General features: G+C 35.3%; 2 protein-coding genes and 1 long non-coding RNA gene across 3 annotated transcripts in view; 1 reads left to right on the plus strand and 2 right to left on the minus strand.

Moving 5' to 3' along the window:
- LOC143916668 (uncharacterized) overlaps window positions 1–18,452 on the minus strand; it is a 265,871-nt gene that overhangs the window by 212,410 nt on the left and 35,009 nt on the right. The window lies entirely within an intron of this gene.
- Gr63a (Gustatory receptor 63a) lies at window positions 271–4,087 on the minus strand. Its single transcript, XM_077438818.1, has 5 exons — window positions 3,437–4,087; window positions 3,250–3,363; window positions 1,709–1,987; window positions 1,474–1,635; window positions 271–828 (listed from the first exon to the last, which is right to left on the minus strand). The coding sequence occupies exons 1-5, from the start codon at window positions 4,085–4,087 to the stop codon at window positions 718–720; spliced, it is 1,317 nt and encodes a 438-aa protein (XP_077294944.1). The 3' UTR covers window positions 271–717.
- Window positions 10,617–14,481, plus strand: Cdc37 (cell division cycle protein 37). The gene is made up of 5 exons (XM_077437502.1): window positions 10,617–10,913; window positions 11,205–11,774; window positions 11,846–11,961; window positions 13,465–13,663; window positions 13,770–14,481. Exons 1-5 carry the CDS (start codon window positions 10,881–10,883, stop codon window positions 13,971–13,973), a joined length of 1,122 nt encoding a protein of 373 aa, XP_077293628.1. The 5' UTR covers window positions 10,617–10,880; the 3' UTR covers window positions 13,974–14,481.

An 18,452-nucleotide genomic window follows, 5' to 3' on the forward strand; every position in this document is an offset into this window, starting at 1 on the left:
AGAAAAATGTTAATATATTTGAGATAGTTTTATTGTAAAAATTAAATTAAAATATATAATTTTACATTGACGTTTATATGTACATATGGACATCATTCTAATACAAATCTGAAGTCATTGTTTTACATGTTTTCATAATTGTTTGTTTGTTTGACATTGCTTAATGTGACCGATTCATTCATTGCGACCATCGGCCTACCTCTGTATGTGTGTGCATATTTTTTTATTATTATAACACTAACAGTGCCATTTTATTTGTTTTTTTTTCTTAGAAATTATATCTGAAGTGTAGCTCATATTGAGCGATATTATTAATATAAATTTTATGTTTAAAATAATGTTAACGTTCGAGATATTCCGTATGTGATACGCAAATCAAATCGATATTTGTATAACGATCAATTAAAATATATTTCATTAAAGACTGTCGTTTCAATTCAATATTACATTTATAATCTTATATTCATTCCTTGTATGTGTTTGATTCGATTCTGATTGGCTATCGTCAAATTCGTTTCTGATTGGCTGTCGTCAAATTCGTTTCTGATTGGCTGTCGTCAAATATTCAAATAAATTTAATTAAAAAAATAAATGAATGTCAACTACATATTACATAGATTAGCCAATGTTTAAGCAGCTTATATTACAAATGACGAGCAAAACTGGGTAGAAAAATTAATTTTGTATAAAAATTCAAATTTTTGCCGATACAGTAGCTCAAGCTTCCTCGTCCACCATAGTTATATTTGTTGATACGCTTGTATCTTCTGGTATACTTATTTGGAATTGAAGCAAGACAACTAAGTATGTCACCATGGTTGCCAGCAACTATCAAAAAGATAAATGAGCAAATTAATATTAAATAGTATGTGGATTCTCAAAGATTTTAACCTAACTGAGTTCATTGCAATATAATGCTAAACTAGGCCTAACCTTAGAACTGACATTCAAGAAAACGATAGATTGATAGATTGAACTGTGCCTCCATTTCAACAATTTGGACCGAGTATCAACAAAATTTTGTGTCTTAATCGCAAATATGGGAAACACTATAGTTGTTGGCCATGCTAAGATTACTGTTCGACAAATGATGACTTTTTTTTGGTTCAGAGATGAGATATGACTTTTCTTATAGATCTATGCCCAGTGAACACGAATCTGGTAATAAAAAATGTTGATTGGCCGGAGATTCGGAGATATATGTGTTTTTTAAATCACGCGATTTTTCTATATCTTGGTGTTGTTCGGTCGATGTCTCAAAATTTGTCAATTTCCTGTTCAAAATGAATATTGGAATCTATAGCCGGGTATTTTATCTTTCATTTGTAGTACTTTTCAGCTTTCAAATCTCTCTAAGTAGTTGTCCAGCAATAGTATATCAATTTGAGGTTAATGTATTATTTTAATGTAAGTGGCCAGCAACTATAGTGTTCCCCTATCATGCTTAGTTAGGTTATGTTATAAATTACTTACGGATTTAAATAGATTACGGTTCACGTCGAAAAATCCACCCAAGCTGATTGCGGAAGGGTTCATCTCAGTTGCTCTCAAAAACATATTGATCTCTGTTTGTGCATCGGAATTCATCCACGACAATTCAACCATAAGTAATTTCTTTTGAAAGTTAGTACGCACCTGAAATGGTCACCATTAAATAACATGTATCAAATTACAGTGAAAATATAACATGTGTCCGTTGTCTAATTACATTTTGGGATGCGTAATGGGCTTCATCGCAAATGTAAAACAGCAAGCAGATGCTGTAGCAGGCCGTCACGGCTAGACCGATGTCTTTTACTCCGAATCCTTCAGATATCTGCGACATCAATCCGTAAATCGACAGAGTGATGATGAGGAAAAGGTACAGGTTGATGAATGTGAACGTGTAACAATTGGCGACGCCGGTGTCTCTGGCGAGTTTGCTCAGACGCAACCATAAGGCACGATACTCCGATACTGAAGATGCTGGACCGATGTGTTTCAATGCCTACAATGTTATAAAAATATTTAATACACAAATTTACCTCTGCAATTTTCATTGACGGTAGATGTAGTGATTTGTCTTTTAATGCTATTCCATTTAAGTCACAAATGAAAGGTAAAAGTATGGGTATGATTCAGCGGTGCATTTAAAAAAATAACTGCTCCGTAAAACGAATCTTTTGCGCATTACAATAAAATAAATTGCGCATTAAATAAATATATTTCTATTAAATAAAAAATGTTACATTGAGCAATAGTATGAAATAAAAAAAATGTTTCGATCATTTAGCAATTAAAAAGTGCTCAGCTTTAGCTGATACAATTGACAAACTTGCATGATTTCAAGTACAATAAATTTGCAGTTTAATTCACAAATTCTTTAGTTATTAAGATTAAACGCCTATTATAGAGTGGGCCAACTTGTACGGTTGCCAATCCTATGATATATGCGAGATCTTAAATGCTCAGCCAAATGCCTGAATTTAATATTTAAATTCTGACCTAATTAAAACAATAAATTTGTAATTTTTCTAATGATTAAATATTTTTTATTTATTTTAATGGTTTTTAGTCTTATTTCGTATTTTATTTACAAATACTATATTAAAGAAACGTAAGACTTTTAAATGTGTCTTTTTTTTTAAACATACCAGGAAGGCATTACAGGCAACCCCAATGCGCCTTCCTGGCCAATTACAAATATTGCAGCATTTTTTTTATTAATTACATACATAAGTCTCTGAATTACGAGACACTGATTAATGTGCAATAAATAAGTTTGTGTACAATTTGATAGATGTCTCATTGATTTGCAAGTTTTTCAAACACAAATTATTGGTGACATATTGTATATAGGAAGGATTTTATCCAATTTTTACCGGGAACCGTTTCAACAATGAAATCAGAGAAAATTGGCAAACTCTGATAGGAAACGATCAACCTGGAGTCACAAATCCAGGTCTGACCAACAGCATACTCTGAAAAATTAATTTTCACTCGAGGCCCGGGCCTGGGATCGAACCCGACACCTCACGATGCTAAGCAGAAGCTTAACGACCGAGCTATGCCGCTGGCATATAATTTAACTATAATTTTTTTGCTGTTTACTACATTTAAAATTATTTTGAAATTGTACATTTATTTTATTAATTCATACAAATTTTATTAAATCCCTACGATAAATGCACATTTGTTTCATAAAATGTGCATTTAAATTGTCCCCAAAAAGTATCAAAAATCCATTGTATCTATTGAATCTATTTATACCTGTTGAAAATCTTCTGCCAGAATTGTAGCAGACGAGCTTAGAGATTCACACAGCAAATACCAATACCCACCAAGAATATAAGTGAGCATTTCTAAAAACACATATGGTATCATCTGCAACAAAAAAAAAACAATGGTTACAAATGAAAACATTCATAATCATCACATTTAAACAAGCAAAGCTCACCTGTAGCAGTTTAAAGTGTATCATAGTAGCATGAGTAACAAATACCGAAGTCGTGGACAGCAAAGGAATTGCAATGGCTATTATAAAAGCCTGTTTATTCAATCCCAATGGCAACGATTTCCCCGACACTCTTCTGTAGCAAATTTCGAAATCGCTCCAACTATTTAAAACCTCAGCGATTTTTTTCGTTTCGTACCACATTATAGGAATCATCACGAGTGGAAACAATTGCACGGTGAACAAATAAGCAATAACGGCCTCCTCAAACCTGCCCTCTGCCGACTTCATCACTTTGCCACGGTGCATGGAAATGTATATTATGTAAGCTATCAGTGCAATGAAGATGAAACAGGAGTAAGCCATAGCTGGACTTACTAAGGCGAAGATGGTAAGTCCTGGCTTGGGCCGTGTGATCGGTAGCACTCCGAGAGCTCTCAAAATCATTACAACAGGTTTAATGTTCTCATATACTATATCTCTTTGGGGCTGGGACATAAAATTTCCGCCATGGTCCTGGAATGCTGTATCTTTACTGGGAACGGTTAATCTTCTATCTTCAGGTGAACTTATCGGTTTTACATCCAAGAAAACCACTTTTGGCTTTTCCGGAGCCACCCGGTCTCCGATGATCGATACTCTGTTGTTGTACATCTCGAAGAAATCGACTACACTTGGAGTCAAATGCCAGAGCAATGAGTCTATTGTCGAATTGATCTTACCTTAACTAACCACCGATGTCGGTTAGTGACATTGAATGAGAAAGCTGAACTTGGTGTGGCAGTTTAATTACCGGATCAAAAATTTAGATTGATAAGGGTGCTCTAAATTTAAAATATGTTGTTTTTGAAATAATTGAGAAGACAAAATTTAAAAATAAAATTCAATCATATGAATATTTTCATATTTGTTCCATGTCTGACTATTTTTTCATATAAATAAAATTGTATATTATATTTTATTATTGTTAAGTGCCTGTATATGAAGGTCATTAGCTGTACTGGTAAGGCGATACGTTTTTAATGGGAACCTTTGTTAATAATGCAATAATTAACTATTATTCGAAAAACTTCTCTTCGAAGAGTAATCAATCATTTTTCCAAGGTGAGAACGAACTTTTTAATTTCTTATTTAAAAATCAATACTTCAAGAAATACACTAATTATGAAGGTCAATGGTTTCGTAGTTGTAGCAAAAATTGATTATCCCAATTCAGGACTCGAAATGGAAATTTTCACGAATGGGAGCGCTTGATAACACTGAGCAACAAAAAAAAATACCAAAGCGGAGACTAACCAATCTTTACTAACTTTGACCCACTGAATTCGAATATGATAATGATTTTTGTTGGTTGGTGATCGCTTACGAGATATGAGCGTTTAAAAAAATGCGCGATTTTTACAGTTTTTTGGCTTTTGCAGTCTTTAACTCAAAATATAGTATTGCTATGCTCAAAGTGAGCATTGGAATCAATAGTCAGATGTTTTTCCTATTGATTGTGATATTTCATTGCTTTAAAATACTTACAATTAATTGTCTAGCGAATTTTAAAAGTCAAAAATATATATTTTTTAGGGATTTTTTCTCCGTGCTATGTTACGTTTATTTGGACAGGTTTTTTTATTTCACCACGTTTATAAGGATTAGTTTTCTATCTCAATATTTTTTTTTATCTAAACGTACTAACTCGAGCGGCAATTGCAATAGAAATGCTTTCGTTGTGTAGATATTCGTAACGCGGCTAGTGTTGGTGCAAGCGAAATGGCATGTAATCCACCTCACAGAGTTCTGCGGTCGGACTCATTATCATATTCGAATTTAGTGGGTCAAACTTAGTAAAGGTTGGTTAGTCTTTGCTCTGGTAACTCAAAAACGTGATTTTTTATTGCTCAGTGTAATTTAAAAATAATTCAATTTAAAAAGCCCAACTTTTGTCACACCTTTATATATTATTATTTTAAAACATGATTGTTTGACAGGGAATTTGTGTAGCAATTTTTAAAAAGTAAAAACCTTATTTAAAAAAATGGAACCACGGGCGAAAAACCTTTTTTGGAAGTCCAAATATATGTATTTGAGATGACAATGGTTTTTGTTGGTTTTTTCTCGTTTATGAGATATAAGCGTTTGACCCATTTGGTTTGAATATGACAATGATTTTTGTTGGCTTCTTCTCGTTAAGCGTTAAAAAATCACAGTTATTACAGATTTTGGGCTTTTGCAGTCTTTAACTCAAAATCTAGTATTGCTGTGCCAAAAGTGAGTATTCGAATCCATAGTCAGACGTGTTTATATTGATTGTGATAATTTGTTTCTTTAAAATATTTTTAATTAATTATCAAATAATAGTCAAAAATATTTGATAATTAGTTTTTCCGTAATATTATGAGCTTTTTTAGAGCTAGATTTTGAGTTAAATACTGCAAAAACCAAAAATCTGTAAGTGCTTTTTTTTAAACGCTTATATCTCATAAATGAGAAGAAGTCAACAAAAATCATTTTCATATTCGAATTTAGTGGGTCAAACTTAGTAATGATTGGTAAGTTTCCGCTTCGGTAAGAAAAACATGTGATTTTTCGTTGCTCAGTGTAATTTGACTGCTGGTACGATCCTAATTAAAATTTAATGCCAGTATTTTTTTTTTTGAATTTATTCGAAGATCTATTGTTTATTAGTTCCATTATTTATTGATGATTGTCTTTAAAAATTATGTCACCGAAGGGTCGCTTAACTTCTAATTACTTGCGGTGATTGTTTTTTTACAGGACGCCAGATTATTTTGGCAAGGCCAGGTACATATATCTAATATGTATATGGATATTTAAAACAGAATTCGAATGTTTTTAAAAGCTTTTATTAATGAATTCCCACAAGTAAATGAAACGTTTCAGTCTTTGGTTTTTTCCATGGACCCAAACCGTTATTTTTTCGTTTCGGTCCGGTAAAAAAATATATCGGCTCACTTCCGGTTTCAAGTTTTCGGTTTTCGGTTCTCTTGTATTTAAATATTAGCAAGTTAATGTACACCCACACTGTCTATATACCTCTATTTATATGGCTTTTCGCTAAAACTTATTGTGATCATATGCATAATTAAAATGTCAAAAGAAAATATTTCCTAGCGTGTGCAGCTTGCCGCTGGTGCACTGAGGAATAGAGGATGAATTCTGATATATGTATGTAGCTAAAATGCAGACAACATACTTTTTTTTATTCATACTTAATTGACTTTCTCTAGGCTTACCAACTTTTCATCGGGCCCTGCTTTTAGGTACAAAAGTGTGACAACAGTTTAGAAAGAATCTAGTAGTTTGTTTTATTCTAGAAGTTCATTTTTACATGTATGGGTGTATTTACTTTCACATGTGTTTGAATCGCGTACTTTGGATAGCCAATTTACTATAATGTATTCATTGATATCTATGATATCGGTCTCCGTGACGAGACAGAATGTTAAATGACAGAAAACGCAAATATCGGAAGGCAAAGATTGAAAATCGAAAGATCTTAAGTCGAAAGATCAAAAAAAAAATGGTGCATGGTAAACGGTACATACTCACGTACATACTCACTTAATTTGCGCGGGCAGGATACAACAGGAACAAGAGGAACATGCTTTTCCTCCCGTATTCTCCGCGCGCACATTAATCTTAAGATCTTTCGATTTTCGATCTTTGCCTTCCGATATTTGCGCTTTCTGTCATTTAACATTCTGTCTCGTCACGTAGACCCCTATGATATATATGTATAATGAGTTCATTGACAACTCGCGAGATTTACATATAATTGTATGTACAGTATACTCTCGATTATCCGGGCTAATGCTGGGGAAGAAGGGCCCGGATAATTGAAAAACACGGATAATCCGAATCTTAAAATTTTGACTTGGTTTCGAATATAATATCATATTAGAACACAAATTTTTTATTCATAATTTTAACAATCATTATTTATTAAGAAATGTTAAGCAGATAAGTGGCCGTTAGTAGTTGGTATTAGTGTTGTACCGTTTTATGTCTTCTTCTCCACTTATAGTGTCACTCTCATTTTCTTCCTCTTGAGAAACAAAAAAACGATATCTGCATCATAAATGCGTTTAAAACCTGGATGACTTAAATCATGATTGAGCCACTGCTCGACGTTTTCCTTATCCACGTTTTCAAAACATTTTAAATTTTCCAATAATCCACATATTTCAGACTTATCTTTTTTTTTCATTCTCTTCAGAATCCACTAAATCTGTTTCCATGTTAGGAAGAATCTTTCTCTACGATCGAACAAGTGTTACTGGCTTTACTTTTGACCAAGATTATGTTATGCCTTGTATAGCATCCAATATCGAAATTTTTTTCCAGAAATTGATCAGGTTGTCAATTTGTCATTCTCCTCAACAAAAGTTTTCAGAAGACTTTGACGATAAATACGTTTCATTGATGATATAACACCTTGGTCCATGGGCTGAATCAAAGATGTAAAATTTTTTAAACATAAGTTAATCGTTTGTTTACAATATGCTTTCGTTCGGATGAGAAGGGGCATTATCTAATAACAATACTGCTTTCTGTAGCAATCCCTTATTTTTTTTTTAATCTTGCACCTCTAGAACCCATTTCTTTTTGAACCAATCTTCAAAAATTTCCATGTTCATTTATGTCTCTTTCTGACTATAATAATCGACGGGAAGATTTTTCATTTTAGCTCCCTTAAAAGATCGAGGTTTCTTTGCTTTCCCAATCATTAAAAGTTTCATTTCATGAGGTCCTGATGCGTTTCTGCAACAAATGACAGTTATCCTTTCTTTGAACGAATTATGTCCAAGATCGGACTTTTCTCTCATTGAGTAGCGTTTCTCCAGCGTTTTTGTCAGCAAGCACTTCCAGTTCAGGCCTGTTTCATATGCATTATAGATTTGATCGGGTTACAAATTTTCTATTTTCAAATATTCTCGAAATTCGATGCAGAATTCATCAGAAATTGAAAATAATTAAACATAGATATGTATGTTACGAAAAAATCTGCTCGAATACACGCACTTGTTATGTACTTCTTCAATGGTCAAAAGCGACTGAAAGAATTAACGCAATAGTAAAAGACATTTAAAAAGGGAACGAAAAACACATTCTGTTGACATCATTTGTTTCAAATAATACCCGTGTTTACGGTCGTATAAGAAAAAAAATTAATTAAAAAAAAATAATTATTATTTTTCAAGCACGGATAATCCGCACCCGGATAATCGAGAATATACTGTATTTAAATTAGAATCATTAATAGAACCTTTCATTGCTAATTGTAAAGTATCTGCCACACATTTTATTCCGATGAGATGAGGGAAAGAACAGTTCTCATTGGAAGGTAGCATATTTGCTTCATAATCTCATTCATAATTAATACATATTCAGGTTTTCTTTGTCTATTTAGGTTTTTAACAAGTTGACAAATTTGATCATATTAGCTCCATCGTCTGTTGTAACATAGTAGATTTGTTTATATCGATATTATATTTTTCTAAAAGTTTCAAAAACATATTTTTAATATACATTCCTGTATGTATGTCCATTAATTATATCATTCCCAAAGTATAATATACATATATGCAGTGGCGGCTCGTCCATACGCACTGCGGTACTGCAGCACCCCCAAGGAATTTGAAAAAAAAATAATATTAAAATATACATAAATGTATGTATATTATATGAAAATATCAATATTATTTAAGCGTGTATTAAGCTCGCCCGCACACCGATACATCCAATAATGATCATACATCGCGGTAATAATATCAGAAAGTGAGGCATCGTTTATGATTTTGTGCAGTACGGTTTTCGATGGAATATGCCGAGTGGGCGAAGGAGGGGCGCGGGGGCAGCTAGAAGCTTGGTCCGTACTGCACTCCCAACAGTGCTATACACATATTTCTTGTTGCGTTCGTGTGCGCTCGACACGCTCCTCACTTTTCCTCATTTCTTCTGAACCTTTTGCCTTTTCTTCTACATCTCTTACACTTTCTACGTTTCTACACTTCCTTCCACACGTCACTTTAAGTATTTAAGATGGAATCAAAATCAAGAGAAGCTGAGCCAATGTTTTCAAGAACTTAAATATTCTTCCGAAAATACTGATGAAACAATAACAGATTCTTCCAATTTACTGAATACAATTTTTTATTTTAGTCAGAACTTTTTCAAAAGTTAATGCCGCATGTAGAAATTATTTATAACCAGATGCAATCTAGTAATATCGATGCATTTTCAATTAAAGAAAACTTAAAAAGTTTTACTAATGTCATTATAAAAATACGAGATTCTTATAGCGAATAGAAACCAAAAATATGTGATGCATATATTATCGCACATATTATAGAATCCAAAAATATGTGCGATGTTATTATTAAGGATATAAAAGCAAGATATACTTTTTCTAATGAATGAAAAGCTGTGATATTATTTAATAAAGAAAATTGTGAAAAGTACTGAAAGAAAATGCCAATGGAAGATCTACTACTAACCGTTGAATCATATCCAATGCTAGATAAAGAAAAACTTCAAACTGAATTAGAAGTGTTTTACTCAAGGAAAGAAATGCATAGTATTAATGATTTATTAATATTTTTAAAACTTATTTTTGCAATCAATTTATCCAAAGTTCGTAAGGAAATAACAAAACTTATTCAAATTCTGCTTACAACTTCAACTACCTCTGAGCCAGAACGGTGTTTTTCATCAATAAATAGAATAAAGACATACATATGTATATAAGAAACACAATGGTTCAAGAAAGATTGACGGCTTTGTCTATGCCGTCAATTGAAAAAAAAAATGATTATGAACAGTGAAAAATTTAACGAAAAGGTGATGACCTTTTTTCAAGGAAAAAAGACAGAAGAATCAATTTTTAAATGAAATAAAATTCATATAATGTTTAATTGTGATAATTTTGATGTTAATAGTAAAATATAATCCAAATAAACATTTTTTTTATTTTTAATCAACCGCAGCACCCCCATATATCTTATCCACGAGCCGCCACTGTATATATGTATATAATATTTAACCGAACCGAAAAAAAATCGGTTCGGTTTCGGTTTTCGTTCCGGCAAAAATAACGGTAGTCCGGATTTCAGTTTTCAGTTAGGTTCCGGTTCAGATCCATGCTCACAAGCGAATGAAACGTTTCAGCTTTAGTTTTTTCAATAAAATTGAGCAAAGACTGCAACCAATATGTAATTCGTGAAAGTTTTCTAACTATTGCATAGATGTCACTGAAGTAATTTAATTCTTGAATTGACCGCTTGGTGGTGGATTGCAGTTGCTGGCATTCCGACGATTTTGCTAGAAAACCAGTCAGGGCGGGACGCGGACTCCTCTCCTCTGGATTTTGGCGCTGGTCTTCGGGGTCGTCGCTGCTGCTGCCGCTCCTGCTGCTGCTGCTGCTGAAGCCGAAGCCATGGTCGACTACAGCAAATGGAAAGACATCGAGGTACGTAACCCCGACTACCTTGCCGACTCATACCTTATCTTTGAGGTTAATCGAAGCCATTTATTTATTTTTGTTTGGTCAATCCCAACTGCATCAGACTACCTTATCATACATTCTTGACATGATTTACTGTCATCTCAAACAGTTGATCATTTTAAAATAATTAAACAAGTCTTACAATCGAGTCGGGATCTATCAATATTACACCGACGACTATGCATACAGGTAATCCATATGAACTGTAAATCATTTAACGTCCATTTTGAATGTATTTTAATTGCACATGTTTAGATATCAGACGATGAAGACGAGACGCATCCAAACATCGACACCGGCTCGCTGTTCCGATGGCGACATCAGGCGCGTTTGGAGCGAATGGAAGAAAAAAAAAAGGAAACCGACGAACATGTCAAAATCAAATCCCAAAACAATAAGAAACTATCGGAAACAAAACAGAAGCTGGCCGAAGCTGAAAAGAGCGGTGCCACTAACATGGACGAGTTGCAGAAGGCTCTCAAGCAACTCGAGAAGGAAGCCGAGCAAATCACAAACAAAGAGGAGGAGATGAAAAAGAAGGAAAAGTCAACGCCTTGGAACGTCGACACCATAAGTAACCCCGGCTTTACGAAAACGGTCATAAATAAAAATCTGCCAAGACAGCTCACGGAGAATCTGACCGACGAGCAACGGGAGGAGAACATGCGGAAGTTCATCAAAGAGAATGAAAAGTTATTGAAGAAGTTCGGTATGCTGAGACGGTACGACGATTCTAAAAAGTTCTTGCAAGACCACAATCAACTTGTGTGCGAAGAGACCGCCAACTACCTCGTAATATGGTGCATCAATTTAGAAATGGAAGAAGTGAGCCATCTACATTATGATTGAATAACTATACTCGTAACGCCGTACTGACTTTCATTTTAATTTTTCAGAAACACGATTTAATGGAACACGTAGCTCATCAAACTATTTGCATGCAGTATATCTTAGAACTATCCAGAGAACTTAGCGTAGATCCTAGAGCTTGTGTATCATCGTTCTTCACTAAGTATGAATTTTTTAACATTCTAGTACAATTCTTTATATATCTACTACTATTATATTATCATTTTGTTACGTGAATTCTTCATATATCCTCTTTTACAATTGGAATCCACTGTATTATTATGTATCAACCAGCACAATAGACAAGTGGTTATCATATAATGCTTTGAACAGTGGTCACGGGTTCAAATCCCACTGGTTTCTGCTGACCAGACCTTGGGTTTGTGACTCCGGGTCGATCGTTTCCTATCAGAATTTGCCAATTTATCTGATTTTCATTGAAGCGGTTCCAACAAATTGGCAACCTTACCCATTTTCTCGCATAATCTCGAGTTTTCAGCAATCTCGAATTTCGCTGAATTGTATTAAATGCTGCAAATTTACAAATTTGACCATAGATGTCTCTGTGGATATTAATTGATATGTATTTATATACTTTGTATAATAATACTAATAATATTTGTATCAAATGTACAATGTTTCTGGCCTTCCTGGTATAAATTGAAGATAAAAATGATTAAATTTCCACATACCACATTAGATACCGCTGTGTGTATAGCCTAGCTTTTCACAAATTGGCTTATCTGTATTTGGCATTACCCTATTACTTACTGATATTGTGAAAAATGTATTTTTTGATCAATTTTCTTTAAGCATTCTAAGAACGCTTTCTGTTTCCCTTATTCAAAAATGAATCAAGAGTTCAGCCTTTCACAATTTAAGATTTTCTCAACCTCCTGTATATGTATAAGTCTTGCATATCAGTATTGCATAAAATAACCATCTTTGGCAATTCTTTCTTGGACATCCCGAGTTAAATGAGTCATTATATTTATAAAGGATATTCGATCTTTCCCTCGAACTAAAACAACACTGCTCTGAATTCCACTTTCCGTTTTAAATGTCGCTATTTATAAATTACTTTTGATCTGCTTAACCCTTCGCCCGCGGCAATAAATATAGTGAACAAGCCCTGTACGCGGCGGCACCTTTTTCGCGAATTTGGCAATCGAGTTTTCGACCTTAAATACAGATTTTAATATTTATTTAAGTAACCAGATATGTTAATTAACACATAAAGTATTATTTTAAACAATAAAATACATAATATATCTCGTAGTTTTGGCTTAATTGTCAAATAATCATTCTTCATACAATTGAGACGTATCGTCGCCATTGTTCAACAGACGTGACGTCACATAAACGAGGTTTCAGTATGGTTCCACAAAAAACTAATTTTGACTGGTATATATACATTTTAAGCAAATTGAATAGATGGCATTCAACTCTCAGTAATATGTTCAACCAATTTTGAACCTTAAAGCAGTTGAAATAGGCGCATATAAGACTCAAAATCCCATGCAAAGTTTAGAAATTTTATGGAAGACAGCCGCGTTACAGTCTTGTCGCGCAAAGCTTCCATAGAAGATGGCCGCGGGCAAACGGTTAATACGATTTAGATATTATAATATGTAAACATTCTTATTAAAAAAATTATATTTTTTAGGATCCAAGTAGCTATGGAATCGTATAAAGAATCATTCGACGATGAATTACGACAGTTTAAAATACGTATTGAAAAGCGCGCCAAAGAAAAAATTGCCGAAGCGCTTGCACAGGAAGAAGCTGAAAGAGAAGCCGAAAGGCAAGCCCGTCTCGGACCTGGAGGTCTCGATCCTCAAGAAGTATTCGAGGAATTACCAGAGGTTAAACATATAATATACCACTATGTACATACATCGACTCTAATACTCCTGGTTGCTTAGAGTTAAAGTAATATTTTGTTTGTTGTTGTTTTTGTCTTAAATACAGGAATTACAAAAGTGTTTTAACGAGAGGAACATTCCATTGTTGCAAGAGACGATTGCTAAAATGCCCAAAGAAGAAGCTGCGTATCATATGAAGAGATGCGTGGACGCCGGTTTGTGGGTTCCGGAAGCTAAACAAGACGAGGAGAGTGCCGACGCAACCCCCAACTCGACTCCGACTCCCGCTGCAAATCTAGACGTCGATTAACCGTACTCTGTACAAAAATATTCTCAAGCATTTAATATTTTACCTGTAAAAAAAAATAGTAATTGCCTTCGTTTGCTTATTTATTAGTTTATGGTTTTTACTTACTCTATTATGAGATAATTTTGTTTTTTTTTTATCTCAAATTTATTTCTTTAACATTTATGTATGTATGTATTCATTCAAATGATATTCAATTAATGTTATAATGATAAATTTGTAATATATTGAAATCGAAGCGTTGATCACCGTATGTTTCATTTCTAATCTCTTATTTTAATTATTATTATTTACCTGTAAACGAAATATCGAAATACAGTTGATTTATTTCTCAAATATATGTGTACGATTTATTTTAGTGAGAATACGATCTATTATATGATGACTAACGATTCCGAAGCATTCAATTATTGATATCATTCTAATAAGCCATTTGGATTTCAAAGTTATATATTGTTATCGCTTAGTAATGAATAAAAGAACGATTCTTAATATGTATATAGAATTATTCTATATCTATGGGTTAACTCCTATAGCCTTTTTCTTATTGCCTTAGTATTGCATGTGTATAAATTTAATACACAAGTAAATCAATGGCGCATGCTACACAGTCAATACGAATCATGATTTAAAAACCAGCCTGGATACACTACTGATTATCACGTTACTAATATATTACACTGTCAATACGGATCTTGATACGCGTGAAACCGTTAATAATGGTAAATGGATTATTTCGCAAATTGAGATCGCGCAAACGACAATCTTTGCCGCGAATATGGTTTATCTGGCACCAGAATATTCGTTAGTATATTTCACGTGTGTAAATCTCAATGGATGGAATTTTCGGGTGCCAGTTCCGTGATCGAGATTTTAGTGACGTGCGCAAGATCGTTTTGTGCGGAATAATCACCGAATCATTAATATGTATTGATAGTATAGCAGGCACCAATGAGAATAAATAAATTTCTATCGATGGCCAAACCGTGATGGCAAGATAGCAGTTTCAAAACGAATGGAAGAATGTGGGAATTTTGTCTGAACGATTAGCGAAGTGAAACATAGAATAACCTTGTAAAAAAAAGTATTTGATTTTTAAACGCTTTTTATTATTACTAGATTATGTTCACGGTTCGGTGATTACTAGTCATATGTGAACCGGTCACAAGACAACCGGTCGCTCTAGATCGGCCACACGTGATCACCCGTCACACTAAAACTGGTCACACCCTAAAATCGATCAACCAGTTTTCTCGTGACCGATTTTAGGGTGTAACCAGTTTTAGTGTGACGGGTGATCACGTGTGACCGATCTAGAGCGACCGGTTGTCCTGTGAGTGGTTCACATATGACTAGTAATCACTAAAGAGCGGACCCAGAGCGCACTGTTCATTGTTCACATGTTGTAAATGCATTGTTAAAGGTTTGCCGAACCTTTTTTACAACGCATTTACAATAATGGAACAATAGACGGCGCGCTTCTGGTCCTACCTCTAGTAATCACTGAACCGTGAACATAATCTAGTAATAATAAAAAGCGTTTAAAAATCAAATACTTTTTTCTGTGAGAGGGGAAAACCTTGCATAGGCCCCCCCGGCCCAAATTCCAGGGGGAGTGTGAGATTCTTACTCACTAAAAACCCCTCTCTCTTTCAGCTGCTGCCGGACCCGCACTTAAGCATTACCAGACAGCAGCTGGCCTTGCGCAATGGGCTCACACAGGAGACAGCAGAGACCCACCTCAAGTCGCGGTGCTCTTATCGAGTTCTACGACTCAGAAGCGGGGCCCCGGCGTCTCCTTTCCCTTTCGGACTGCAAACTCTCCCCGATCACGGAGGCAGCAAAGACCTCCCAAGCCGACCAGCTCCCTCTGCCAACTTAAATACTGAACTTAGTTAAACTTACTTACTTAATCACCGAACCAGTTTACACAAACCGTAATATTATTAATTAAAGAAAATAATAAAAATACGACTATGACTACGCTTAAAGGTCTGTTCATACCTAGTCAGCACGTACCGACTTCAGTTGGTATCCGGCCGTACGAAAAGTATTCTTTGGTACATTTTGTATGGATATATTCATACCAACCGTCACGTTCACGCCACGGCAGGCTTACAGCAGTACCCGACATTTCCTGTTCATACCTTACAGCAACATCCGTCAACGTATCGTATCCGTTTTTTTGGCCATCGTGGAAATATACACGCGAATTACGTGCCATGAGTCTGCCGCTTTGCTGTTTTGGACCAAGTATCGATAGTGACAGTTGACAGCTGTTCAATCTTTCGACATGGGTTTGGCGCAAATATTTAAAAAAATAATAATTTTTTTACGGTGTGGCGACTCGCTATACGACATGGTCGAGTTTGGTTACCTTCCTGCGAGTGGGGACCAACTCGGCTGGGTTCGGAGAGCGGCTACTCACTCTGCCTTCAGCTGTCATAAATAAAACACGTGCATTAACATGCGTCGTCTTATGGGGGATGAACGAATGAGACGACTGGCATGTTAATGCACGTGTTTTATTAATGACAGCTGAAGGCAGAGTGAGTAGCGCTCTCCGAACCCAGCCGAGTTGGTCCCCACTCGCAGGAAGGTAACCAAACTCGACCATGTCGTATAGTGAGCCGCCACAGTCTCATTCGTCCATCCCCATAACGGAAATATTTAAAAAAAAATTGTCCATCATCCACAAGCTCCTTATAAAGTGTCCAAAACTTTCCTTCGGTTTTTCTATTTTTTAACATGGGATGCACATCAAAACGCCTCCGTGCTTTTTTATTGCCTTCTTGAGCTTCTTCTTCCAACAACAACGCGATTATACATAATTTTTCGTACGATAAACGCCGAAACATTTTTGCTGACTTGTATTCATTCATATTGTAAGTACTCGACAATACGACGTAAGCAATATTGCGCCGTATCGTCATGGCCTGTAATGTATAAGTAAGCCGATTTTGCCTTGCACTCGGCCAAAGTGCTGTGAACGTGACATGACCGCGACGTGTAGGTAGATATGAATAGAAATGTAATAAAATGACATATTTGAAACGGAGTCGTGCAGTGCTGAAGCCGTGCAGTGCTGTTAAGTACGAACAGACCTTAAAATGATCCTTCTCTGACTCCACAGCCCTGGTTTCATCTCACGATTCGCCAGATTCATACACACAATACTTACAGTACTCTACTGATAAAACCAGCACGAATAGTCGCCTTAACATTATAATATACTAATGTTGCGTCCGCTTAATTCACCGGGTGGTTTCGGAAAGGACGAATTAAAATAAAATATAATTATTATATGGAAGAAGAGTGGACAAGGCCGTAGTTGGAGATGTTACGGTAGACGGCTATTGGCAGCGTTAACACTAGCGGTTGATACCGCGGTATTTGACGGCGTGGAAACATACAGCGTGTTCCAATCTTTCACCAATCGGCGAGCCACACGACGCCCCTCCATAGCTCGGGCAGTACCCCTAGGATTGCCTTGGGGGGATGTCGTCGATATTTCAGAGAGCGTGTCGCGAACATATTTACGACATTTGCTCGGCTCATTACTTTATTCAATTATCTTTCTATTTACCCGGCTTCGCTCGGTATTTGTAATATAAACCGCTTAAACATGGCCAATCTAATGTGGCAGCTCCCCAGGTACAAGGTGTGATACCGCTTCTTCTGTCATAACAAAATGCAGTGCATACCATCACCTCATAACCACTTTATTGTTCAATTATCGTACTCTACTCATAACTGGTCATCTAAACACGGAACTTTTATTGTTCGCAGCACACCCACACCCACACCCACACCACAGCCTTCTACCAATCGAAACTCCAAGCGAGATGACATGACTAAACTACACCGTCACTTCTCTCGCCCTTCTCCATATATATGTACATATATACAGTGGCGGACTGGGACTGAAATCAGTGCATGCCAGGAGTCAAAGGGGGCCCCACCCAGGGTTAAAAAAATTTGTCCCCCCCCCCCATATAACAAAATTTTCTTCTTTCCATCACGCTAAAAATCAAGGGCAAAAAATAAATAAAATTTTCAAAAATGGGAATAAACAAATTTAGGTACAAGAAAAATGGCAAAAGCAAAATAGATCCATAAATTACATTGTATATTTCGTTTTAATCCTTGTCCTAGGTAAATAGAATGCATCATAAAAGATTGCGGCATAAAAGCGGCTTTTACTTTCGGTAGAAAACAATCAGGGACGTCATTTCAACTTTTTCTTGGGGGGGGGGGGGGGGGGGGGCTTAATCTTACTATATCGTCGAAGTATAATCAAATATTATTTTGAAAGTATGTATGAAGTAAATTTAAATCGCTGGTTGATGATGAATCGTCCTATCAAAATTGTTTTAAGCAATTCAGTTTATATTATTCACGGAAATTTGTTTATTCCCATTTTTATTTCATTAGGTAGTTGTTACATAGGTTGGAAATATTACATAACCTTGAGGTTGGAAA

This window comes from Arctopsyche grandis, chromosome 9 (genome assembly GCF_051622035.1).
Source record: "Arctopsyche grandis isolate Sample6627 chromosome 9, ASM5162203v2, whole genome shotgun sequence".
NCBI classification, from domain to species: domain Eukaryota; kingdom Metazoa; phylum Arthropoda; class Insecta; order Trichoptera; family Hydropsychidae; genus Arctopsyche; species Arctopsyche grandis.

Excerpts from the sequence above, each read along its gene's own strand:
- Gr63a (XM_077438818.1), bottom strand. The coding sequence starts at position 4,087 with ATGTACAACAACAGAGTATCGATCATCGGAGACCGGGTGGCTCCGGAA. Across the intron at positions 3,364-3,436 it reads TACACTTTAAACTGCTACAG|ATGATACCATATGTGTTTTT; the intron begins GTGAGCTTTGCT and ends TTTTTGTTGCAG. Across the intron at positions 829-1,473 it reads ACCGTAATCTATTTAAATCC|TTGCTGGCAACCATGGTGAC; the intron begins GTAAGTAATTTA and ends TCTTTTTGATAG.
- Cdc37 (XM_077437502.1), top strand. The coding sequence starts at position 10,881 with ATGGTCGACTACAGCAAATGGAAAGACATCGAG. Across the intron at positions 11,775-11,845 it reads TCAATTTAGAAATGGAAGAA|AAACACGATTTAATGGAACA; the intron begins GTGAGCCATCTA and ends TTAATTTTTCAG. Across the intron at positions 13,664-13,769 it reads TATTCGAGGAATTACCAGAG|GAATTACAAAAGTGTTTTAA; the intron begins GTTAAACATATA and ends TCTTAAATACAG.